General features: G+C 41.0%; 1 protein-coding gene across 22 annotated transcripts in view; it reads right to left on the bottom strand.

Moving 5' to 3' along the window:
* Positions 1-27933, bottom strand: part of elna (elastin a) — a 324471-nt gene that overhangs the window by 79915 nt on the left and 216623 nt on the right. For 17 of the 22 annotated variants that reach the window (XM_080210607.1, XM_080210612.1, XM_080210601.1 and 14 more), the window contains 13 exons: positions 26866-26901; positions 26049-26072; positions 22257-22292; positions 20370-20429; positions 16826-16861; positions 16113-16196; positions 11933-11968; positions 11160-11267; positions 10193-10228; positions 8412-8495; positions 4001-4036; positions 2399-2518; positions 145-180 (listed from right to left, as the gene is read on the bottom strand). In XM_080210607.1, coding sequence (XP_080066733.1) covers positions 145-180; positions 2399-2518; positions 4001-4036; positions 8412-8495; positions 10193-10228; positions 11160-11267; positions 11933-11968; positions 16113-16196; positions 16826-16861; positions 20370-20429; positions 22257-22292; positions 26049-26072; positions 26866-26901 — 732 coding nt within the window. The remainder of the gene's footprint in view (positions 1-144; positions 181-2398; positions 2519-4000; positions 4037-8411; positions 8496-10192; positions 10229-11159; positions 11268-11932; positions 11969-16112; positions 16197-16825; positions 16862-20369; positions 20430-22256; positions 22293-26048; positions 26073-26865; positions 26902-27933) is intronic. The other 5 variants (XM_080210603.1, XM_080210605.1, XM_080210616.1 and 2 more) reach the window with 5 other exon arrangements.

Below are 27933 nucleotides of genomic sequence, written 5' to 3'. Positions count from 1 at the left end.
TAGGTTACTAAAGTGGAAGTGCTTCTCACATCACCATTACATACTGCAGGAAAATTCTTTTCTTTTTAACTGAAATGTGGCTTTTCTTGGTCCTCAAAGATAATTTAACAATTATGCATAACAGTGAATAGTAAGTAGATTTACCTCCATATTTAGCAGCTTTAGCTGCAGCTGCTGCACCTGAAATAATAGAGAATTGACAGGTAATGAATGAGACAGCCATGGCTGTCTATGTAGAAGTATGAGAAGAAGCATTCTGAAGATTACAGAATATCACATTCTTGAGAAATTGCTCAAATCAAGCCAATGTTTAGATCTGCATTCAATTGTGTGAATGCCCAACTACAGAAAAAATGTGACAGAACTTTGTAAGAGGTTCTGATTGTTTTTGACAAGTTCATTTCATATTTTCTGAACTAGATTAATACTTGTGACTGCTCAAAATATCCCAAGTGGTTAATATCTCTAGTGTGGTTTGGTTTCAATCTCAAACAGTTTTAAAAAAATGTAAGAACTACTTTTCTATGATTTACATGCACTTCACAATGGCTTTAAGGAGTTAAGGTTCTTTACATTCTTCATGATGTTCTTTGATAACCTATAGAAACTGGCTATGAGTTTCACTAAAAGTGGTGATATTGGTATTATTTTGGGTGCTCACCTGCCCTAACGTCTGTCAGAAGTCTTATTAGGCATTGCCCATTGTGTGCAAGTTCCACATTCAAACCACTCTTGAATGTTAAAGTTTTTTTGTGAGTTTCCTTTTGGATTAATTATTTCATGTTTACGATGTCTAACTTCGGACTCCACAATAATTAGAAACATTGGCCCAGGTCTTTTCATTCTAAGAGAAATGAGTGCTGAGATGTTTGATACCATTGAGAGTTGCAATGATATTGGATGTTCTGGGGAGACAATTTACACTAAAACCATAGCCCAGAAATGTGGCGAATGTACAGTGTGACTGTGGCATAAAGCTGTGAACAAGTCTTCCATTTGATCTTCAGACCTTTTTTGTGCTGTAATCTTTTAATTCTTCTTCATCTCTCTTCCACGGATCACAACTTGCTTTTTCAAATAACCCTCGCTGATTGTTCCTCCCGAGCCCGTAAATGCGCAAACCCGAGCAATGTGTCCTATACAAAGCTTTGTTTTTACACCAATTTACTTAGGGCTGTTCCCAGCAGTTGTAAACCCTGCTCAAAGTAATTCAGGCGGAATGTCGCAGTCCTCAGTACAATAGCAACTCCGTCATAGCTCACCACCCGCCTCAATGCACCCCATGCCCCCAACACAATTCATCCACTCCCAACACAGCTCACATCATTCAATGCTGCTCAAAATCACAACCAAGGAACTCACTTCACGACATAGCATCCCATAGTCCTGACACATTCAACGTCTGCCTGATGTTGTTCATGCCTCTCCTAACACAGATACCATCTCCACAGCTGCCAGGAAATCAATGAGTCAGAACCAGTGATATGTAAATGTATGTGACAATTAAATAGAATGGTACTGCCTTGCCTACATTGTGCTGTAGTGAGTTTGGACTAATGATGAAAAAAAACCAAAACCTTACATTTGTAATGTCTAAGAGCTTAGTAGAACTCAGCAGACAGATAATTGCAGCCGCACAAAGTTAAATTATTTTAGAAATTATCAGTCTGATATAAACAAGTAATCTAAAAACCCCAAAATATCTTGGGGTCCTCTTGAGGGGGAATATATCATTTTTATCAAGACTCCAGTAACGTTGGTAAATTATTGTTCTGTAAATTCTTCATTTGCACATTTTAGGCCCATCATATGCTCAGGACAAAATCCAAAATCTTAGTCAACTGATTGAGCATGATCAGGCTACAAACAATTGTACATTGGTTCAGTGCATTAAAACATCCCAATGATCAAATGCAAATATTCTTCACTGAAGAGAGCCTTGAAGGTTGACAAATGTGCCTAATCCACTGAACTATAGAAAACCTGAATCGTTTAGTTTTTAATGCTCCAATGCAGCTTATTTATGTAATAACTCCCTAAGTACCACTATGCCAGATATTAGCAGCCTTATTATTTCAGGCTTTTTGCTATTGCCTTCAACTTTGATGAAATTCACTCAATTCATTTTAATTGAAAGGAATATGCCAAGCTCGTAAAGCAGGTGTGGAAATCCCCACAAATTCAGAACACTTACATGTTCTTTTAACAGATATAAAAATTGCAATCCATCAACCTTCCATCAACCTTCCCATATCTGCAGTTATTTTTCTTTTGCTTTTTATATTAATATCTCCCTGCATTAGAAACTTCCATTTGCACAGAACTGGGATGAGACAGACTTGTATATTTTTGAAAGAGTTTAATGGAGGAAAATGTCTTTCAGAAGACAATTATTTACCCACTCCGATGCCAGGCTGGACACCAATGCTTGGCTTCACACCTAATGCAGCTGCAGGCTGCACACCAACGCCAGGCTGCGCAGCTAATCCAGCACCAGGTTGCACACCCACGCCAAGACCTAAATTGTGATAACAAGAATTTAATAATGATGAATAGAGTATCACTTCATAAAATTGGTGCAAATTTATGATTTTTTTGGCCACTTGTGGCCAATGACAAAACAATGTGAATCCAGGAATCTTGCAGCCCTTTCAAATCCAAACATTCATTTCAACACTTATGCTGAACTGTTACTCTCCTGAACAACTTTCTTTTATGAAAGATGGAGTAAGTGCTACATTGAAGGAAGCACTATCTTTTGGATGAACTGATAGAGACCAATTTACATGCTTATGTGCATACAAAAAGGTCGGAAGACACCAACCAAAGAATGAGGTATTCTGCTGTTCTTGTTAACATTAAATAGTTTTGACTCTATGTTTGTAAACTAGACACTAGAAACATAGAAACTATAAACAAGGGTTGGTATTTCAGCCCTCTGAGCCTGCTTCACCATTCATTAGGCTCATGGCTGATCATCAAATTCAATATCCTGACCCTCCTTTCCCCCATATCCCTTGATCTTGTTAGACCCAACATCTATATCTAATTTCTTGAAATCACACAACATTTTCCCCTCAAATACTTTTTGTGGTAATGAATTCCACAGCTTCATCACCCTCTGGGTAAGGAACTTTCTCCTCATCTCAGTCCTAAAATGTTTACCCCTTATCCTCAAACTATGACCCTTAGTTCTGGATTCCCCCCCAATCAGGAACATTCTTTCTGAATCTACCTCATTTAGCCTTGTTAGCATTTTATAAGTTTCTATGAGATCCCCTTTACTCCTCTAAATTCCAGTGAATATAATCCTAACCAATTTAATCTCTCCTTATATGACTGACCTGCCATCCCAGGGATCAGCCTGGTAAACCTTTGCTGTGCTCCCCCCGTAGCAAGAACAGTAATTTCAAGAAAACATTTTTATTCCTATACTCAAATCCTCTTGCCATGGAGGCTGACATACCACTTGCTTTCTTTATTGCCTGCTGTACCTGGGTGCTTACATTCAGCGACTGATGCATAAGGACACCAAGATCTCGCAGTTTCCAACTTTCTCAATTTACATCCACTCAATTAATAATCTCTTTTCCTATTATTGCTACCAAAGTAGATAACCTCATATTTATCACATTATATTGCATCTGCCATGCATGTGCACACATACAGTCTGTCCAACTCACACTGAAGTACTTTCTCACAGCTCACTCTCCCACCCTACATAACATTAATTTTGGAAAAAACTCACATCATACAAAATGATCATGAATACCCATGATGTTTACTGCCTCATGTTACTGGTTCTGCGTGAACATTCTCCTGATGTGACATTCCAAGCATCAGCAAAATACTATTAAGGTGGAAGTGTTTCTCATGTGATCATTACGTATAGCAGACAAAATTATTTCTCTTTCTCCTAAATTTGTTTTTCTCAATCCTCAAAGATAATAATTAAACAGTAATGTGAAGCAGTGAATATGTCAGTAGTAGGTAGATTTACCTCCATATTTAGCAGCTTTAAATGCAGCAGCTCCACCTGAAATAATAGAGAATTGACAGGTAATGATATAGCTATGACTGACTGTCCACAGATGTGACAAGTAGCATTCAGATGATTACAGTAACAATGCACTCCTGGGTAGTATGTTTTGGGATATTTTCCTCTTAATAAATTTCATATGAATTCCATGAGCTAAATTCCAAACTGTTGAAAATGTGAGACTGAAGCATTTTTTAAGAAGTTCTGATTGATTTCAAGTTTGTTTAATATTTTGTGAACTAGATTAACACTCATGAATTCCCACAGTATCCCAAGAGGTGTGGCGAGTTTGGTTAAGTTTCCATTGCAAACAGGTTATTGTTTAAATATTCTAAAAACTAATTCTTAAAAAATGTTTGACAAGCACTTAACAATGAATTTCAAGTCAAGGTTCCTTACACTTTTCATGATATTCTCTGTTGACTCATAGAATATGGCCAAGCATTTCACAAAAAGTGGTGACATTAATATTATTTTGAGTGTTCACCTCTCCTAAAGTCTGTAGGAATCATATTTGCCATTGTTCCTTGCGAGCAAGTCCCATTTACAAGAGAGTGGCTGATGTAAACAGTAGGGACTAATGAACATGTTGTTTGTCAAATATAATAGACCTTAATTACAATATGCCCAGGTCTCATTGATCATCTTCTCTCTTGTGAATATTATTTTCTTTAAATATGTGTATGCTAATTGCCTCATTGATTCATTGTAATAGCGAGTTCCACATTCTAACCACTCTGGGTATTGAATTTTTTTTTTGACTTCCCTTTTGGATTTATTGGCGATTTATTTCATATTTATGATCTCTAACTCTCGACTCCCCAACAAGTAGAAACGTTGGTCCAGATTTTCTGAGTCCAATGGCAGCAACTGCTTTTTCATATCACCAAAGCCTTCGCTGATGGTGCAACCCGAACTGGTAAATGCACAAATTTGGGCAGTTTGCTCTATATTAGGCCCTGTTTTACCTCAATTTGCTTAGAGCTGTTCCTCGCAGTCATAAATCTTGCTCAAGGACAAGTAAGTGGGTGCCCCACAAGGCTATGTTCTCAGCTCCCTACTATACTCCTTATACACCTATGACTGTGTGGCCAAATTCCCCGCCAACTTGATTTTCAAGTTCGCTGATGACATGACTGTAGGGATCAGATCTCAAACAATGACAAGACAGAGTACAGGAATGAGATGGAGAATCTGGTGAATGGGTGCGACGACAGTAATCTCTCTCTCAATGTCAACAAATGACACTGATTTCAGGAAGCACAGTGGAGAACATGCTCCTGTCTACATGAATGGGGATGAAACAGAAGTGGTCAAAAGCTTCAGTTTTTAGGTATCCAGATAAAGGCATAGAATCATAGAGGTTTACAGCATGGAAACAGGCCCTTTGGCTCAACCTGTCCCTACTGCCCTTTTTTTTAAACCCTTAAGCTAATCCCAATTGCCCGCATTTGGCCCATATTCATCTTTGCCCATTGTACCCACGTAACTGCCAAAATGCTTCTCATAAGACAAAATTGTACCCACCTCTTCTACTACCACTGGCAGCTTGTTCCAGACACTCACCACCCTGTGTGTGAAAAATTGCCCCTCTGGACTCCCCTACCTTTGGGAAAAGATACTGACTATCTACCTGATCTGTGCCCTTCATTATTTTATAGACCTCTATAAGATCACTCCTTAGCCTTCTACGCTCTAGAGAAAAAAGTCCCAGTCTACCCTTATAACTCAAACCATTAGGTCCTGGTAGCATTCTAGTAAATCTTTTCTGTACTCTTTCTAGTTTAGTAATACCCTTTCAAGAATAGGGTGACCAGAACTGTACACAGTATTCCAAGTGTGGCCTTACCAATGTTTTGTACAATTTCAACAAGATATCACAACTCCTGTATTCAATATTTTGACCAATGAAACCAAGCATGCTGAATGCCTTCTTCACCACCCTGTCCACCTATGACTCCACTTTCAAGGAGCTATGAATATGTATCCCTAGATCTCTTTGTTCTGTAACTCTCCCCAACATCCGACCTTTAACTAAGTCCTATCCTGGTTCAATCTACCAAAATGCATCACCTCGCATTTATCTAAATTAAACTCCATCTTCGATTCATCAGCCCACTGGCCCAATTGATCAAGAGCTTGTTGCAATCTGAGATAACTTTCTTCACTGTCCACTATGCCACAATCTTAGTATCATCTGCAAACTTACTAACCATGTCTCTTATAGTCTCATCCAAATCATTAATATAAATGACAAATAACAGTGGACCCAGCACTGACCCCTGGGGCATATCACTAGTCCACAAGCCTCCAGTTTGAAAAACAACCCTCTTGAGGGTCGTCCTTGAACAACATCGCCAACAACCTGTCCTGGTACCCCAAGACGACACTATAGTTAAGAAAGTCCACCAAGACCTCTACTTTTTCAGAAGATGAAGGAAATTTGTCACGTCAGCTACGACTCTTACCAACTTTTACAGATGCACCATAGAAAGCATTCTTTCTGGTTGTATCACAGCAGAGCTCCTGCTCTGCCCAAGACTGCAAGAAACTACAAAAGGTCATGAATGTAGCCCAATCCATCATGCAAACCAGCCTCCCATCCATTGACTCTTTCCACATTTCCTGCTGTCTCGGCAAAACAGCCAGCATAATTAAGGACCCCACATACCCCAGACATACTCTCATCCACCTTCTTCCATCGGGAAAAAGATACAAAAGTCTGAGATCACATACTAACCAAGTCAAGAACAGCTACTTCCCTGGTGCCATCAGACTTTTGAATAGATCTACTATGCATTAAGTTGATCTTTCTCTATACCCTAGTATGACTGTAACAGTACATTCTGCACTTTCTCATTACCATGCCTATGAATGGAATGCTTTGTCTGTATAGCATGCAAGAAACAATATTTTTCACTAATACTAATACATGTGGACCGTAATAAATCAAGTACATGGAATGTCAAGGCACTCCAGCACAACAGTAATTCAGACGTAGCTCAGCTCCACCTCAACACATCCAAGCTCATCTCATCTCAACACAGTTCACATCGCCCAATGTTGCTCAATCCCATCGCCACAGAGCTCACCTGCCAACATAGCACCCTACACCCCAAGACTGTTCACTGTCATCAAGATGCTGCTTACCTCTTTCCCAACACAGCTCACCATCCCCCTCAACTGCCAGGGAATCAATGAGTGAGACCAATAATATGTAGTATGCGTGACAATCAAATAGGATGGCATCATTTTGCTTTCATTGTGTTGTAGTAAGTTTGAACTGATGATGAAAAAATACTGAAATCTCATATTTGTAATGTCTTTGAACTTACTACATTTCAATAGAGGAAAAACACCTTGGAAACTGTCAGTCTTATTTCAATAAGGAATCAGAAAACTCTAAAATATCTTGATGTTGTTGGTGGTGAATCTATCATTTATATCATGACTCCAGTAAATAATTATGGGAAGTTCTCCATTTCCACACTTTGGGGCCCTTTCATGTGCTCAGGACAAAATCCAATATCTTAGTCAGGTTAATCAGGTTACAAACAATTGTATAGTGCGATGTTTTGATTGCAGTGAGCTGATGAACAGTTGCAAATATTCTTCACTGAACATCTCTCAGGGATTGACAAGTTGCTTGTCCCATTGGATTGCAAAAAACTTGAATCATTTATTTTTTAATACATATATTGCGTTATTCCCTGAGTACCACTACACCTGATATTACAGATTTTTAATCATAGAATCCCTACAGTACAGAAGGAGGCCCTTCATCCCATCAAATCTGTACCGACCACAATCTCACTCAAGTCCCATTCCTGTAACCCCACACATTTACTCTGCTAATCCTCCTGACACTAGGGTCAATTTAGCATGATCAATCAACCTAACCCATACAGCTTTGGAGTGTGGGAGGAAACCACAGCACGCAGAGGAAACCCACACAGACATGGGGAGAATGTGCAAACTCCACACAGCCAGTGACTTAAGGCCAGAATTGAACCTGGGACCCTGGTGCTGTGAGGCAGCAGTGCTAACCACCGTGCCACCATGCTGCCCTTGTCTTCAACTAAGGAAATTCACTCAATTCATTTTAATGAAAGAAATATGCCAGGCTGGTAACAGAGTGGTGGCAAACCCCATTCTTTTAGAACATGAATACTTTCTTTTAACAGACTTCTAATGCAATCCATCAACCTCCATTGATGGATATAGCTACCTGCTGCCATTTATTTTTGCTTTTGATATTAATTTCACTCTGCATGGGACACTTCCATTTGTGCAGAATTGGGATGAGGCAGACCTATACACATTAGAAAGAGTTTAATGGAGGAAATATTTCTTTCAATAGATAGCAATTTACCCACTCCGATGCCAGGCTGCACACCTAATCCAGCACCAGGCTGCACACCTAATCCAGCACCAGGCTGCACGCCTAATCCAAGACCTATATTGCGACAATAAGAATTCAATAATTAGAAATAGTTAATCACTTCTTAATAAAATTAGGCTAAATTTCAGGTTTTCTGGTTAATTATAACTAACAGTGAATTACTGTAAACTCAGGAATCATGCTGCCCTATTAATTCTGGGCATTCATTTTTCAAGGCTTAAACGAAATTTATTCTCCCTAGTTAACATCTTTCTATGTAAAATGGAGGAAGTGCCACGTTGTCAGAGGTGATTCTCCTAGCCCGCTGTGCTGCTTTTGTAGAGTAGCGGGCTGGCAGACTCAAGCAGAGGCATTTTGCGAGCTCCCTGTTGGGCACCATGGCCTGTGTTTGTCTCCAGTAGCCGGATTTCAGGCACTATCTGTTTGGACCTAATAGCATCTTCCTTCCCGGCAGAAGCGGTTCACTCCAACAAGGTTTAGCATAGCTCCCACTTGTGGGGAGCTGGCAGCCTGACCCTGCAGGAGTGAAGGCAGGGGCAATCATGGCCCCCCAGAGGATTGGGGGGGGGAGGCTGCCCCTTGGGCACTGCTACCTTGGCAGTGCCAGCCTGGGCCCCCAGCACTGCCCAAGGAGAAAAGTGCCAATGCGCAGGGGGCACCTTGGCACTGCCACCAGGCATTGTGGCCTAATGAGGGCAAGGCTGATGGGAGGGCAGGACCTTTGCGGGAATGATTACTGGGGATGGGGGAGGTCCCACTGCCACTGTGTATTTGGACTGAGTGACAGAGGGAGGGAGGCCAGCAATTAGTGTTGGCAATCGGGGTGGGGGAGGATTCCATCTGCTGGTGGGGTTGGGGCTGCCAGTCGGTAGGGGGGGATCAGGAGATTGGGGTTGTCGGGGGTGGGGGAACATCGAGACGGGCTGAGGAGAGTTGAGGCTGGCCCGGGTGTGCTCAGCAGGTCAACAACAGGGTTGTTGGGAGGGAAGGGGGGAAGGCTAACAATGTGGGTGCGGATCCGTGATCGAGCTGGCCTGTGATCAGGAAGCCGGCAGTTCGGGGCCACTGCTATGCGCCAATCTTGCCGCTGACAGATCGGTGCATGCACAGTGGCCCGCTCAAAGCTATGCTGCCAGCCTCTCCAGTGGGAATAAGCCCCATCCACTGATTTTCAGCATGATTTATGCTGAGACACTCTGCAATGCACAGAGTATGGGAGATTAAATTTAAAGCTCCTGCTTAAAAAAAAGCCAGCGAGATTTACTCCAGTTTTTACATGAATTTGACACTTAGAATTTATTTGGGAGAATCTCCCCACGTCATCTTTCAAAAGATATTATAAAGGGAATCAACCTGATAGTGATGATTTAAAAGCCCCAACAATGCTTTCCAAAAGAGAATGAGGCATTCTGTTTTTCTTGTCAACATTAACATCACTAAAATGGTTTGGCTATATATTTATAAGTTGGACTCTACACAAAACTAACTTTGGATAAATTCAAAATCATATGATGGAGCTTCAAATCTAAACTATGAATGTTTGCAATGTTTTCTGACTTATGTTAATAGATATGCTGGATCATCTGACTGATGTGATGTTCCAAGAACTAGCACTAATGTGGACATTCTTGTCACATGTAGTCATTACCTATAGCATGAAAATTACTTTCTCTTTACCATTACTTGACCTTATAGATAATAATTTGATAACTATGCAGACTAGTGAATATGTCAATGGTAGGTAACATTACCTCCATACTTAGCAGCTTTAGATGCAGCAGCTCCACCTGCAATAATAAAGAATTGGCAGGTAATTAATTACACAGCTAAGACTCTTTGATTACAGGTATAGCAAAGAATATACTGAAGATTACAGCTCACGGGACTCCTGAAAAACACATTTTCTGGAATTATCCTCATTCACACAATTTGCTTAAATAAAGCCAATGTTGGCCTCTGCATTCCATAGGTTGAATGCCCAGTTGCTGAAAACTTCTGAAAATGGGATGTTTTGATTGCAGCGAGTCAATGAACAGATGCAAATATTCTTCAAAGAACAGTCCCTCAGAAGTTGACAAGTTGCCTCTCTGACTGGATGTTAGAAGACTTGGATTGTTTATTTTTTAATGCACACATGCAGGTTATTTAAGAAGTGACTATTCCCTGAGTACTACTGTACCTGAGATTACAGATGTTTAATCTTGCCTTCAATTATTAATGAGGCTCACTCAATTCATTTTAATGAATTTATTTAATGAAGAGGATAATCAGGGAAAGAATAGGGCCCACTAAGGGCCAAGGGGGAAATCTGTGTGTGGAGGCAGAGGACGTTGCTAGGGTGTTAAATATTATTAGTTTAGTGTCAAAAACTGAGTGGCATGGCCAAGTTAGGCTGGAAGGCCTGTTTACATGCTGTAAACCTCTTATGACTCTATAATTCATCTTAATAAAGGGATATTCCAGGTCGTAACGCAGGGGTGAGAACCCCATTCATTCAGAACATGAGTATATTATTTTAATAGATTATAAACTGCAATCCATTAACCTTCCTGTACTGCTTTCTTGATGAATACAGCCATCTGCCATTATTTTTCTTTTGATATTAATTTCATTCTGCATGGGAAACTACCATTTGCACAGAATTGAGATGAGACAGACCTATACACATTAGAAAGAGCTTAATGAAGGAAAAATGTCTTTCAATAGACAACAATTTACCTACTCCGATGCCAGGCTGGACACCTAGTCCGGTGCCTGGTAGCACACCTAATCCAGTGCCAGGCTGCACACCTAATCCTGCGCCAGGCTGCACACCTAATCCAAGACCTATATTGTGACCACAACATAGTAATTATAAATAGTTAATCCTTCTTTATAAAATTAATACAAATTTAAAATTTTTTTAGTCAATTATTACCAACAATGAATTAATGTATACACAGAAATCATACTGCCCTATTAATTCCAGATATTTTTCAACGCTTAAACCAAACTGTTAATCACCCTACCTAATACCCTTCTATGTAAAATGGATTGTTGGAGGTGTTACCTTTCAAAAGAGATAATAGAGAAAATCTGCCTGTTCATGAGGATTTAAAAGGTTTGATGACGCTATCCAAAGAAGAATGTGACATTCTGTTTTCCTTGCCAACATTAACATCATTAAAATTATTTGACTGTATATTTATAAATTGGACATTACTCAATGCTAATTTTGGAACAAAAATCAAGATCATTTGATAAAGCTTCAAACCTCAGCTATGAATGGTTGCAATACTTTCTGACTCATGTTAGTAGTTGTGCTGGATCATCTGGTTGATGTGATGTTCCAAGAATTAGCAAAGCAGAGGTCACTAATGTGGATGTACTTGTCACATGTAATCATTACATATGGCATGAAAATTATTTACTTTTTACCATTACTTGGCATTAAAGATAAAAATTTCATAGTTACGCAGGCTAGTGAATATGTCAATGGTAGGTAAAATTACCTCCATATTTAGCAGCTTTAGCTGCAGCAGCTCCACCTGCAATGATAAAGAATTGGCAGGTAACTAATTACACAACAAAGACTCTCTGATTACAGGTATGGCAAGGAACATTCTGAAGATTACTACAACACAGCATTGCTGAGAAATACATTATCTGAAATTATTCTCATTCATATAATTTGCTCAAATTAAGCCAACGATGGGCTCTGCATTCATTCCATTGGGTGAGTGCCCAATTGCTGAAAACTTGTGACAATGGGATATTTTGATTGCAGTGAATCAATGAACAGATGCACATATTCTTTAAAGAACAGTCCTTCGGAGGTTGACAAGTTACCTGTCCCACTGGATGATAGAAAACTTGAATCATTTATTTTTTAATGCATGTTATTTAAGAAGTGACAATTGCCTGAGTACTATTGTACCTGATATTACATATTTTTAATCTTGCCTTCAACTATTAATGAGGTTCATTCAATTCATTTTAATGAATTAATTTAATAAAGGGGATAACCACAGAAAGAGTAGGTCCCATTAAGGACCAAGGGAAAAATCTGTGTGGAGGCATGGACATTGGTCAGGTGTTAAACGAATATTTCACATCTGTCTTCACTCATGTGAATCAGGAGGTAATTATGGAACTTGGGGAGAGAGACTGTGAGGTTCTCAAGCAAATTGTCATAGGGAGTGACAAGGTATTGGTGGGCTTAAAAGCAGACAGATTTCCAGGTCTGGATGAATTATGTCCCAGGCTGTTGTGGGAGTCAAGGGAGGAATTTGCAAAGGTTCTGACCAAATTTTTAATTCCTCTCTGGCCACTGGGGAGTTCCGAGAGGACTGTAGAACAGCTAATGTAGTCCCACTATTTGAGAAAGGTGTAGAGACAAGCCAGAGAACAATAGACCAGTGAGTCTCACGTCTGTGGTTGGGAAACTACTGGAGAAGATTCTGAAGAAGGGAATGTATCTCCAAATGGAGAGGCAAGGCTTGATCAGGGATAGTCAGCATGGTTTTGTCAGAGGGAGGTCATGCCTAACAAATTTGACTGAACTCTTTGAGCATGTAACCAAGCATGTAGATGAAGGTAGATGTAGTTTACATAGATTTCAGCAAAGCATTTGACAAAATCTCACATGGGAGACTTATTAAGAAGGCAAATGCACATGGGATACAGAGTGATCCGGTAGGGTAGATTCACAATAGGCTTAGCTTTAGGAGACAGAATGTGATGACAGATGGCTGCTTCAGCGATTAGAGGCCAGTGACCAGTGGTGTACCACAGGGATCCGTGCTGGGCATCCAATTTTTCGTCATTTATATAAATGACATAGATGACTACAAGGGGGTGTAGGATCAGTAAGCTTGCCGATGACACAAAGATTGGCCAGGTGGTTAACAGTGAGGTTCAGTGTCTTAGATTACAGGAAGATAGAGACAAGATGGTCAAATGGGCAGTTAAGTATGCGATACACTTTGGAAGGAGTAATTGGAGAAGGAAGTGTACTATGAAAAGTGACACTGGGAAGTTCCGAAGAACAAATGGTTCTTGGCATGTTTGTCCATAGATCTCTGAAGGCAGAAAGGTGGGTTAACGGGTAGTGAAAAAGGCATATAGATAGCGCACTCGCCTTTATCAATCAGGATATAGATTACAAAAACAGAAAAGTCAGGATGGAGTTGTATAGAATTTTAGTGAAACCACAGCTGGAGTCTTGTGTGCAGTCCTGGTCACCACATTACGGGAAGGATGTGATTGGCACTGGAAGAGATGCAGAGGAGGTTCACCAGGATGTTGCCTGGGATGGAACATTCAAGTTATAAGAAGAGGTTGGATAGGTTTGGGTTATTTTCTCTGGAGCAGAAAAGACTGAGGGGTGACTTGATTTAGGTGTTCAAGATTATGCGGGGCATGGGCAGGGTGGATAGGGAGCAGTTGTTCCCCTAGATTGAAAGGTCAGTTACGAGGGGACACAAGTTAAAAGTGCGGGGTGGGGGGGAAAATGTTTTTACCCAGAGGTTGGTGACAGTCTGGAATGCACTGCCTGGGAGTGTGGTGGAGGCACATTACCTCAAATCCTTTAAAAAGTATCTAAATGAATACTTGGCACGCCATAACATATAAGGCTATGGGGCAAGTGCGAGTAGGTGGGCAGGTCATGACCTTTCCTGCATCAGTACAGACTTGACAGTCCAAATGACCTTTCCTGCACTGGAGTATTCTGTGATTCTGAAAGGAATATTCCAGGCTGGTAACACAAGGGTGGGATGAATGGGATGGATAGGATAGAGGTGGAGAGACTCTTCCCGCTCAAAAAAGACAGTAGGACTAGGGGGCACAGCCTCAAGATAAAGGGGAGGCGGTTTAGAACGGAGTTGAGGAGGAACTTCTTCACTCAAAGGGTGGTGAATCTCTGGAATTCTCTGCCCGTTGAAGTGGTGGAGGCTGCCTCGCTAAATATTTTTAAGAAGCGGGTTGATGGGTTTTTGATAAGAGAAGGGATTAAGGGTTATGGGGAGAGGGCGGGAAAGTGGAACTGAGCCACGACAGATCAGCCATGATCTTATTGAATGGCGGGGCAGGCTCGAAGGGCTAGATGGCCTACTCCTGCTCCTATTTCTTATGTTCTTATGTTCTTATGAAACATCCTTCATTCAAAACATGAGTATGTTCTTTTAACAGACTGATAAATTGCAGTCCATCAACCTCACATTTAGAAACAAATGGACTTACTACTGATAGACAGCATGGTTTTGAAGAGGGGGGGTTGTGCCTCACTAACTTGATCAAATTTTTTGAGGCAGTGTCAAAGGTCAGAGGGAAAGGCAGAGGTTGTTGTGTACGTGGACTTCAGTAAAGCTTTGACATGGTACCTCATGGTAGACTGGTACGAAAGGTGAAGTCACACAGGATCAGAGGAGAGCTGGAAAGGTGGATACTGAACTGGGTTGGTCATAGAAGACAGAGGGTAGCAAAGACGAGTGCTTTTCTGAATAGAACGCTATGACTAGTGGTGATCCATAGGGATCAGTTCTGGGGTGTTTGTAGTTTGCAGTATGTATAAATGATTTGGAGGAAAATGTGGCTGATCTGATTAGTAAGTTCGCAGATGACACACAAATTGGTGGAGTTGTGGATAGTGAAGAGGATTATATATATCGACTGGTTGGAGACTTGGGCAGGGAAGTGGCGGATGGAATTTAATACAGAGAAGTGAGAGATAATGCATTTTGGAAGGTCCAGTGCATGTAGGAATTATACAATAAATGGTAGAACCCTGGGGAGTATTGACAGGCAGAGAGACCTGGGCGTACATTCTACTGATCACTGAAAGTGGCAATGCAGGTGGATAAGGTAGTCAAGAAAGCATATTGCATGCTTGCCATCATTGGTCCGGGCACTGAGTACAAAAATTGGCAGGTCATGCTGCAGCTGCACAGAACCTTAGTCAAACCTCATTTAGAGTATTGTGTACAATTCTAATTACCATACTACCAGAAGGATGTGGATGCTTTGGAGAAGGTACAGAAGAGGTTTACCAGGATGTTGCCTGGTCTGGAGGGTATTAGCTATGAGGAGAAGTTAGATAAACTCGGTCTGTTCTCACTGGAATAACAAAGGTTGAGGGGTGACCTGATAGAGGTCCACAAGATTGAGTGGCATGGACAGAGTGGATAGTCAGATGCTCTTTCCTAGGGTGGAAAAGTCAAGTACTAAGGGATTTAGTTGCATGGGAAAAAGTTCAGAGGAGATGTGTGAGACAAGTTTTTTTACACACAGAGTGGCGAATATGCTGAACAGGTGGTGAGACAGGTGCGATTGTGGTATTTAAGAGGCAATTAGACGAATACATGATAGGATGGGAATGGAAGAATACGAACTCCGGAAGTGCATACGGTTTCAGTTTAGGCAGGCATCATGATCGGTGCAGGCTTGGAGGGCCGTAGGGCCTGTTTCCCGTGCTGGGTTGTTCTTTGTGCTGTACTTTTCTTTGTTCTTCATTCTTGCTGTACTGCCTCCTTGATAAATATAGCCATCTGCTATTATTTTTCTTTTGCTTTTGTTATTAATTTTATTCTGCATCGGAAACTTCCATTTGCACAGAACTGGGATGAGACCGACCTACATACTTTAGGAAGAGTTTAATGGAGAAAAAAATGTATTTCAATAGACAGTAATTACCTAATCCAGCGCCAGGCTGCACACCTAATCCAGCACCAGGCTGCACACCTAATCCAGCGCCAGGCTGCACACCTAATCCAAGACCTATATTGTGACAACAAAATAATAATTAGAAATAGTTAATCACTTCTTGATGATAAGATTAGTATATATTTTGGATTTTCTGGCCAATTATCTCCAACAGTGAATTCAGGAATCATGCTGTCCTATTAATTCCGGACATTCATTTTTCAACATTGTTAATCTCCCTAGCTAATACCCTTCTATGTAATATGGAGGGAGTGCTGCATTGTTGGAAGTGTCATTTTTCAAAAGAGATAATAAAGGAAATTTGCCTGTTTATGAGGATTTAAAAGGTTTGATGGTGCTACCCAAAGAAGAATAAGGCATTCTCTTGTCCTAAAATTGTTTGACTATTTATTTATAAACTGGACACTACTCAATGCTAATTTTGAAAAAAATCAACATCATATGATAAAGCTTCAAACCTCAGCTATGAAAGCTTGCAATGCTTTCTGGCTCATGTTAGTAGTTGTGCTGGATCTTCTGGTTGGAATTAGCAAAGCAGAAGTCACTAATGTGGGTGTACTTTTCACATGTAGTCATTATATATGGCATGAAAATTACTTTCTCTTTACCATTACTTGGCCTTAAAAGATAAAAATTTCATAGTTATGCAGGCCAGTGAATATATCAATGGTAGGTAAAATTACCTCCATATTTAGCAGCTTTAGATGCAGCAGCTGCACCTGCAATGATAAAGAATTGGCAGGTAACTAATTACACAACAAAGACTCTTTGATTACAGGTATGGCAAGTAACATTCTGAAGATTGCAACAACACAGCACTCCTGAGAAATACATTTTCTGAAATTATTCTCATTCATACAATTTACTCAAACTAATGATGGTTCAGTCAATTCATATTAATTAATTAATTTAATGAAGAGAATAACCACGGAAAGAGTAGGGCCCATGAAGGACCAAGGGAGAAATCTGTGTGTGGAGGCAGTGACCATTGGTCCGCTGTTAAACGAATATTTCACATCTGTCTTCACTCATGAGAATGAGGAGATAGTTATGGAAATTGGGAAGACGTTCTCAAGCAAATTGTCACAGGGAGTGACAAGGTATTGGTGGTATTGGCGGGCTTAAAAGCAGACAAATTTCCAGGTCTGGATGAATTATGTCCCAGGCTGTTGTGGGAGTCAAGGGAGGAATTTGCAAAGGTTCTGACCCAAATTTTTAATTCCTCTCTGGCCACTGGGGAGTTCCGAGAGGACTGTAGAACAGCTAATGTAGCCCCACTATTTAAGAAAGGTGTAGAGACAAGCCAGAGAAACTATAGACCAGTGAGTCTCACGTCTGTGGTTGAGAAACTACTGGAGAAGATTCTGAAAAAGGGAATGTATCTCCAAATGGAGAGGCAAGGCTTGGTCAGGGATAGTCAGCATGGTTTTGTCAGAGGGAGGTCATGCCTAACAAATTTGACTGAATTCTTTAAGCATGTAACCAAGCATGTAGATGAAGGTAGATGTAGTTTACATGGATTTCAGCAAAGCCTTTGACAAAGTCCCACATGGGAGATCTATTGAGAAAGCAAATGCACATGGGATACAGTGTGATCCGGTAAGTAGATTTATAATTGGCTTATCATTAGCAGGCAGAATGTGATGACAGATGGCTGCTCCAGTGATCGGAGGCCAGTGACCAGTGGCGTACCACAACCATCTGTGCTGGGCCCCCAATTTTTCATCATTTATATAAATGACATAGATGACTATAAGGGGGGGTAGGATCAGTAAACTTGCCAATGACACAAAGATTGGCCGGGTGGTTAACAGTAAAGTTGAGTGTATTAGATTACAGGAAGACATAGACAAGATGGTCAAATGAGCAGTTAAGTGTGCGATACACTTTGGAAAGAGTAATTGGACAAGGAAGTATACTTTGAAAAGTCTGACACTGGGAAGTTCCAAAGAACAAATGGTTCTTGGCGTGATTGTCCATAGATCTCTGAAGGCAGAAAGGTGGGTTAACGGGATGGTGAACAAGGCATGTAGAAGACTCGCTTTATTAGTCGGGGTACAGATTACAAAAACAGAGAAGTCATGATGCAGTTGTATAGTACTTTAGTGAAACCACAGATGGAGTCTTGTGTGCAGTTCTGGTCACCACATTACGAGAAGGATGTGATTGCACTGGAAGGCATGCAGAGGAGATTCGCCAGAATGTTGCCTGTGATGAAACATTTAAGTTATAAGGAGAGGTTGGATAGGCTTGGGTTGTTTTCTCTGGAGCAGAAGACTGAGGGGTGACCTGATTGAGATGTTAAAGAATATGAGGGGCATGGGCAGGGTGGATGGTGAGCAGCTGTTTCCCTAGATTGAAAGGTCAGTTATGAGGGGACACAAGTTAAAAGTGCAGGGTGGGAGGTTTAGGGAGGATTTGAGGAAAAATGTTTTTACCCAGAGGTTGGTGACAGTCTGGAATGCACTGTCTGGGAGAATGGTGGAGGAGTGTTACCTCACATCCTTTAAAATGTATCTAAATGAATACTTGGCATGCCATAACATTCAAGGCTATGGGCCAAGTGCTGGCAAGTGCAATTAGGTGGGCAGGTCATGATCTTTCCTGCATCAGTACAGAGTTGATAGGCCGAATGACTTTTTCTGCACTGTAGTATTCTGTGATTCTGAAAGGAATATTCCAGGCTGGTAACGCAAATGTGGGAAACCCCATTCATTCAGAACATGAGTATGTTTTTTTAACAGACTGATAAACTGCAGTCCATCAACCTTGCATTTGGAAACAAATGGACTTATTAGTGATAGATGGCATGGTTTTGTGAAGGGGGGGTTGTGCCTCAGTAACTTGATCGAATTTTTCGAGGAAGTGTCGAAGGTGAGGGAAAGGCAGAGAATGTTGTATTCATGGACATCAGCAAAGTCTTTGACACAGTACCTCATGGTACATTAATACGAAAGGTGAAGGCACACAGGATCACAGGAGAGCTGACAAGTTGGATACAGGACTGGCTTGGCCATACAAGTGAAAGGGTAGCAGTAGAGGACTGCTTTTCTGAATAGAAGGCTGTGACTAGTGGCGATCCACAGGGATCAGTTCTGGGATGTTTGTTATTCATAGCATGTATAAATGATTTGGAACAAAATGTAGCTTGTCTGATTAGTAAGTTTGCAGATATTGCACAAATTGGTGGAGTTGTGGATAGTGAAGAGGATTGTCAGAAGATACAGAAATATATCGACTGGTTGGAGACTTGGGCAGGGAAATGGCGGATGGAATTTAATACAGAGAAGTGAGGGAGAACGCATTTTGGAAGGTCCAATGCATGTAGGAATTATACAATAAATAATAGAACCCTTAGGAGTATTGACAGGCAGAGAGATCTGGGCATACATGTCCACTGATCACTGAAAGTGGCAATGCAGGTAGATAAGGTAGTCAAGAAAGCATGTTGCATGCTTGCCATCATTGGTCGGGGCACTGAGTACAAAAATTGGCAGGTCATGCTGCAGCTGTACAGAACTTTAGAATATTGTGTACAATTCTAGTCACCACACAACCAGAAGGATGTGGATGCTTTGGAGAAGGTACAGGAGAGGTTTACCAGGATGTTGCCTGGTCTGGAGGGTATTAGCTATGGGGAGAGGTTGGATAAACTCTGTTATTCCAGTGAGAACAAACTAAGGTTGAAGGGTGACCTGATAGAGGTCTACAAGATTATGGGTGGCATGGACAGAGTGGATAGTCAGATGCTCTTTCATAGCGGGAAAAGACAAGTACTAAAGGATATAGTTGTATGGGAAGAAGTTTAGAGGAGATGTGAGAGACAAGTTTTTTTCCACACAGGGTGGCGAATATGTGGAACAGGTGGTGGGACAGGTACGATTGTGGTATTTAATGGGCAACTAAGCAAATACATGATAGGATGGGAATGGAACAGTACAAACTCTGCAAGTGCGTATGGTTTCAGTTTAGGCAGGCATCATGATTGGTGCAGGCTTGGAGGGCTGTGGGGCCTGTTCTTGTGCTGTACTTTTCTTTGTTCTTTGTTCTTGCTGTACTGCCTCCTCGATGAATATAGCCATTTGCTATTATTTTTCTCTTGCTTTTGATATTAATTTTATTCCGCATGGGAAACTTCCAGTTGCACAGAATTGGGATGAGACTGAGCTATATGCTTTAGAAAGAGTTTAATGGAGGAAAAAATATCTTTCAATAGACAGTAATCACCTAATCCAGCGCCAGGCTGCACACCTAATCCAGCGCCAGGCTGCACACCTAATCCAAGACCTATATTGCAACAACAAAATAATAATTAGAAATAGTTAATCACTTCCTGATAAAATAAGTGTATATTTCAGATTTTCTGTCCAATTATCTTCAACAGTGAATTCAGGAATCATGCCGCCCTATTGATTCCGGGCACTCATTTTTCAACACTTAAACCAAACTGTTAATCTCCCTAGCTAATACCCTTCTATGTAAAATGGGGGGAGTGCTGCATTGTTGGAAGTATCATTTTTCAAAAGAAATAATAAAGGAAATTTGCCTGTTTATAAGGATTTAAAAGGTTTGATGACGCTACAAGGTACCTCACAAGAGGTTATTGCAGAAGGTCAGGGGGCATGGGGTTGGGGGTAGGGTGTTAGCTTGGATAGAGGACTGGTTGTCAAATAGGAGGCAGAGAGTGGGGGTCAATGGGTGCTATTCGGATTGGCGGATTGTGACTAATGGAGTGCCCCAGGGGTCGGTGCTGGGGCCTCAGCGATTTACCATTTATATAGATGATCTGGAGGAGGGAACCGAGTGTATGGTGTCGAAATTTGCCGATGACACCAAGATTGGTGGAACGGCAAATTGTGCGGAGGGTGGTGAGAGTCTACAGAAGGATCTAGATAGGCTGGGCGAATGGGCCAGGAAATGGCAAATGGAATTTAATGTTGGCAAGTGCGAGGTGGTCCACTTTGGTAGGAATAATGGTAGGAAGGATTATTACTTACGTGGAGAAAAACTGCAGCAGGCAACGGTGCAGAGGGACCTCGGGGTCCTTGTGCATGAGTCGCAAAAACCCAGCTTGCAGGTGCAGCAGGTGGTCAGGAAGGCAAATGGGATGCTGGCCTTCATCGCGAGGGGGATTGAATATAAAAGTAGGGAGGTCTTGCTGCGGCTGTATAGGGCATTGGTGAGGCCGCAGCTGGAGTACTGTGTGCAGTTTTGGGCGCCGTACTTACGCAAGGATATTTTGGCCTTGGAGGGAGTGCAGAGGAGGTTTACTAGGCTGATGCCAGAGTTGAGGGGGTTGAGCTATGAGGAGAGGCTGAATAAATTAGGCTTGTACTCGTTAGAGTTTAGAAGAATGAGGGGAGATCTCATTGAGACGTATAAGATGATGAATGGGATGGATAGGATAGAGGTGGAGAGATTCTTCCCGCTCAGAAAGGATAGTAGGACTAGGGGGCACAGCCTCAAGATAAAGGGGGGGTGGTTTAGAACGGAGTTGAGGAGGAACTTCTTCACTCAAAGGGTGGTGAAACTCTGGAATTCTCTGCCCGTTGAAGTGGTGGAGGCTACCTCGCTAAATATTTTTAAGACGTGGGTTGATGGGTTTTTGATAAGAGAGGGGATTAAGGGTTATGGGGAGAGGGCGGGAATGTGGAACTGAGCCATGACAGATCAGCCATGATCTTATTGAATGGCGGGGCAGGCTCGAAGGGCTAGTTGGCCTACTCCTGCTCCTATTTCTTATGTTCTTATGTTCTATCCAAAGAAGAATAAGGCATTCTTTTGTCCTAAAATTGTTTGACTGCATATTTATAAATTGGACACTACTCAAAGCTAATTTTGGAACAAAAGTCAAGATCATATGATAAAGCTTCAAACCTCAGCCATGAATGCTTGCAATGCTTTCTGACTCATGTTAGTAGATGTGCTGGATTATCTGTTTGATGTGATGTTCCAAGAATTAGCAAAGCAGAGGTCACTAATGTGGATGTACTTTTCAAATGTAGTCATTACATTTGGCATGAAAATTACTTTCTCTTTACCTTACTTGGCATTAAAGATAAAAATTTCATAGTTACACAGACCAGTGAATATATCAATGGTAGGTAAAATTACCTCCATATTTAGCAGCTTTAGATGCAGCAGCTGCACCTGCAATGATAAAGAATTGGCAGGTAACTAATTGCACAACAAAGGCTCTCTGATTACAGGTATGGCAAGGAACATTCTGAAGATTACAACAACACAGCACTCCTGAGAAATACATTTTCTGAAATTATTCTCATTCATACAATTTGCTCAAATTAAACTAATGATGGTCTCTGCATTCATTCCATTGGATGAATGTCCAATTGCTGAAATCTTGTGACAATGGGATATTTTGATTGCAGTGAATCAATGAACAGATGCACATATTCTTTAAAGAACAGTCCCTCAGAGGTTGACAAGTTACCCGTCCCATTGGATGGTAGAAAACTTGAATCGTTTATTTTTTAATGCACACGTGCAGGTTATTTAGAAGCGACTATTGCCTGAGTACTACTGTACCTGATATTACATATTTTTAATCTTGCCTTCAACTATTAATGAGGTTCATTCAATTCATTTTAATGAATTAATTTAATAAAGAGAAAGAGTAGGTCCCATTAAGGACCAAGGGAGAAATCTGTGTGTGGAGGCAGTGGACATTGGTCAGGTATTAATTGAACATTTCAAATCGGCCTTCAACTCATGAGAATGAGGTAGTTATGGAACTTGGGGAGAGAGACCGTGAGGTTCTCAAGCAAATTATTATAGGGAGTGACAAGGTATTGGTGGGCTTAAAAGCAGACAGATTTCCAGGTCTGGATGAATTATGTCCCAGGTTGTTGTGGGAGTCAAGGGAGGAATTTGCAGAGGTTCTGACCCAAATTTTTAATTCCTCTCTGGCCACTGTGGAGGTGCCAGAGGACTGTAGAACAGCTAATGTAGCCCCACTATTTAAGAAAGGTGTAGAGACAAGCCAGAGAACAATAGACCAGTGAGTCTCACATCTGTGGTTGGGAAACTACTGGAGAAGATTCTGAAGAAGGGAATCTATCTCCATTTGGAGAGGTAGGTTTGATCAGGGATAGTCAGCATGGTTTTGTCAGAGGGAGGTCATGCCTAACAAATTTGACTGAATTCTTTGAGCATGTAACCAAGCATGTAGATGAAGGTAGATGTAGTTTACATGGATTTCAGCAAAGCCTTTGACAAAGTCCCACATGGGAGACTTATTAAGGAGGCAAATGCACATGGGATACAGAGTGATCCAGCAAGGTAGATTCATCATTGGCTTAGAGTTAGCAGACAGAATATGATGACAAATGGCTGCTTCAGTGATTAGAGGCCAGTGACCAGTGGCATACCACAGGGATCCGTGCTTGTCCCCCAACTGTTCATCATTTATATAAATGACATAGATGACTATAGGGGGGGTAGGATCAGTAAACTTGCCAATGACACGAAGATTGGTCAGATGGTTAACAGTGAGGTTGAGTGTTTTGGATTATAGGAAGACATAGACAAGATCGTCAAATGGGCAGTTAAGTGTGCGATACACTTTGGAAGGAGTAATTGGGCAAGGAAGTATACTATGAAAAGTCTGACACTGGAAAGCTCCAAAGAACAAATGGTTCATGGAGTGTTTGTCCATAGATCTCTGAAGGCAGAAAGGCAGGTTAACAGGGTGGTGAAAAAGCCATATAGCAGACTTGCTTTTATCCATTGGGGTATAGATTACAAAAATAGAGAAATCATGATGGAGTTGTATAGAACTTTAGTGAAATCACAGATGGAATCTTGTGTGTAGTTCCGGTTGACATATTACGGGAAGATGTGATCGCACTGGAAGGCATGCAGAGGAGATTCACCAGGATGTTGCCTGGGATGGAACATTTAAGTTATAAGGAGAGGTTGGATAGGCTTGTGTTATTTTCTCTGGAGCAGAAAAGACTGAGGGGTGACCTGATTGAGTTGTTCAAGATTATGAGGGTCATGGGCAGTGTGGATAGGGGGCAGCTGCTCCCCTAGATTGAAAGTTATGAGGGGACACAAATTAAAAGTGCGGGGTGGAAGGTTTTGGGAGGATTTGAGGAAAAATGTCTTTACCCAGAAATTGGTGACGGTCTGGAATGCATTGCCTGGGAGAGTGGTAGAGGCGCGTTACCTCACATCCTTTAAAATGTATCTAGATGAATATTTGGCATACCATAACATTCAAGGTATGGGTCAAGTGCTGGCGAGTGTGATTAGGTATGCAGGTCATGACCTTTCATACATCAGTACAGACTTTATAGGCCGTATTCTGTCATTCTGAAAGGAATATTCCAGCCTGGTATCACATGGGTGGGAAACCCCATTCATTCAGACCATGAGTATGTTCTTTGAACAGTCTGATAAACTGGAGTCCATCAACCTCACATTTGGAAACAAATGGACTTATTAGTGATAGATAGCATGGTTTTGTGAAGGGGAGGTTGTGCTTCACTAACTTGATTGAATTTTTCAACGAAGTGTCGAAGGTGAGGAAAAGGCAGAGGATGTTGTATTCATGGACTTCAGTAAAGACTTTGACACGGTACTTCATGATAGACTGGTATGAAAGGTGAAGTCACACGGGATCAGAAGAAAGCTGGCAAGATGGATACAGAACTGGCTTGGTCATAGAAGACAGGGAAGCAGTAGAGGAGTGCTTTTTTGAATAGAAGGCTGTAACTAGTGATGATCCACAGAGGATTAGTTCTGGAACCTTTGTTGTTCATAGTATGTACAAATGATTTGGAGGAAAATTATAGCTGGTCCAATTTAGAAAGTTCACAGATGTCACACAAATTGGTGGAGTTGTGGATAGTGAAGAGGATTGTCAGAAGATACAGAAAGATATAGATTGGTTGGAGACTTGGGCAGGGAAATGGCAGATGGAGTTTAACATGGACAAGTGTGAGACAATGCATTTTGGAAGGTCCAATACATGTAGGAATAACACAATAAATGGTAGAACCCTTAGGAGTATTGACAGGCAGAGAGATCTGGGCGTACATGTCCACTGATCATTGAAATTGGTAATGCAGGTGGATAAGGTCGTCAAGAAAGCATATTGCATGCTTGCCTTCATTGGTCGGCGCACTGAGTACAAAAATTAGCAGGTCATGCTGCAGCTGTATAGAATGTTAGTTAAGCCTCATTTAGAATATTGTATACAATTTGTAGTCACCATATACCAGAAAGATGTGGATGCATTGGAGAAGGTACAGAAGAGGTTTACCAGGATGTTGCCTGATCTGGAGGGTATTAGCTATGAGGAGAGGTTGGATAAACTCAGTTTGCTCTCAATGGAACGACAAAGATTGAGGGGTTACCTGATAGAGGTCTACAAGATTGAGTGGCATGGACAGAGTGGATAGTCAGATACTAAGGGATTTAGTTGCATGGGAAAAAGTTTAGAGGAGATGTGTGAGAGAAGTTTTTTTACACACAGGGTGGCGAATATGTGGAACAGGTGGTAGGACAGGTACAATTGTGGTATTTAAGGGGCAAGTAGGCGAATACATGATAGGATGGGAATGGAAGAATACGAACTCCGTAAGTGCATACGGTTTCAGTTTAGGCAGGCATCATGATCAGTGCAGGCTTGGAGGGCCGTAGGGCCTGTTCTTGTGCTGTACTTTTCTTTGTTCTTCATTCTTGCTGTACTGCCTCCTTGATGAATATAGCCATCTGCTATTATTTTTCTTTTGCTTTTGATATTTATTTTATTCTGCATGGAAAACTTCCATTTGCACAGAATTGGGATGAGACAGAGCTATATACTTTAGAATGCATTTAATGGAGGAAAAATGTCTTTCAATAGACAGTAATTACCTAATCCGGCACCAGGTTGCACACCTAATCCAGCGCCAGGCTGCACACCTAATCCAAGACCTATATTGTGACAACAAAATAATAATTAGAAATAGTTAATCACTTCTTGATGATAAGATTAGTATATATTTTGGATTTTCTGGCCAATTATCTCCAACAGTGAATTCAGGAATCATGCTGTCCTATGTGGATGCTTTGGAGAAGGTACAGAAGAGGTTTACCAGAATGTTGCCTGATCTGGAGGGTATTAGCTATGAGGAGAGGTTGGATAAACTCAGTTTGCTCTCAATGGAATGACAAAGATTGAGGGGTTACCTGATAGAGGTCTACAAGATTGAGTGGCATGGACAGAGTGAATAGTCAGATACTAAGGGATTTAGTTGCATGGGAAAAAGTTTAGAGGAGATGTGTGAGAGAAGTTTTTTTACACACAGGGTGGCGAATATGTGGAACAGGTGGTAGGACAGGTACAATTGTGGTATTTAAGGGGCAAGTAGGCGAATACATGATAGGATGGGAATGGAAGAATACGAACTCCGTAAGTGCATACGGTTTCAGTTTAGGCAGGCATCATGATCAGTGCAGGCTTGGAGGGCCGTAGGGCCTGTTCTTGTGCTGTACTTTTCTTTGTTCTTCATTCTTGCTGTACTGCCTCCTTGATGAATATAGCCATCTGCTATTATTTTTCTTTTGCTTTTGATATTTATTTTATTCTGCATGGAAAACTTCCATTTGCACAGAATTGGGATGAGACAGAGCTATATACTTTAGAATGCATTTAATGGAGGAAAAATGTCTTTCAATAGACAGTAATTACCTAATCCGGCACCAGGTTGCACACCTAATCCAGCGCCAGGCTGCACACCTAATCCAAGACCTATATTGTGACAACAAAATAATAATTAGAAATAGTTAATCACTTCTTGATGATAAGATTAGTATATATTTTGGATTTTCTGGCCAATTATCTCCAACAGTGAATTCAGGAATCATGCTGTCCTATGTGGATGCTTTGGAGAAGGTACAGAAGAGGTTTACCAGAATGTTGCCTGATCTGGAGGGTATTAGCTATGAGGAGAGGTTGGATAAACTCAGTTTGCTCTCAATGGAATGACAAAGATTGAGGGGTTACCTGATAGAGGTCTACAAGATTGAGTGGCATGGACAGAGTGAATAGTCAGATACTAAGGGATTTAGTTGCATGGGAAAAAGTTCATTTTTCAACACTGTTAATCTCCCTAGCTAATATCCTTCTATGTAATATGGAGGGAGTGCTGCATTGTTGGAAGTGTCATTTTTCAAAAGAGATAATAAAGGAAATTTGCCTGTTTATGAGGATTTAAAAGGTGCTATCCAAGGAAGAATAAGGCATTCTCTTGTCCTAAAATTGTTTGACTATATATTTATAAACTCAATGCTAATTTTGGAAAAAATCAAGTTCATATGATAAAGCTTTAAACCTCAGCTATGAATGCTTGCAATGTTTTCTGACACATTAGTAGTTGTGCTGGACCATTTGGCTGATGTGATGTTCCAAGAATTAGCAAAGCAGTGGTCACTGATTTGGGCATGCTTGTCACATGTAGTCATTCCAAGAAACTTATTTTCTCTTTATGTTATAATAAAGGCAAAATACTGTGGATGCTGCAATCTAGAATAAAGACAGAAAATGCTGAAGAAGCTCAGCAGGTCTGATAGCATCTATGGAGAGAGAATAGAACTAACATTTAGAGTCTGGTTGGCTCTATACTTTCTCCACAGATGCCGTCAGACCTGCTGAGTTTCTCCACTATTTTCTGTTTTTGTTTCTCTTTATCATTATTCGACTTTAAAGATAATTATTTGATAGTTATATAGACTAGTGAATATGTTAGTGGTCGGAGATCTTGTGGCACAGTGGGTAGCATGC

The sequence above is a fragment of the Carcharhinus amblyrhynchos genome, chromosome 23 (genome assembly GCF_965287045.1).
Source record: "Carcharhinus amblyrhynchos chromosome 23, sCarAmb.v2.hapA, whole genome shotgun sequence".
NCBI classification, from domain to species: domain Eukaryota; kingdom Metazoa; phylum Chordata; class Chondrichthyes; order Carcharhiniformes; family Carcharhinidae; genus Carcharhinus; species Carcharhinus amblyrhynchos.
Note: the sequence above shows the minus strand (reverse complement) of the source record. Positions and strands in the feature narration are given on the sequence as shown.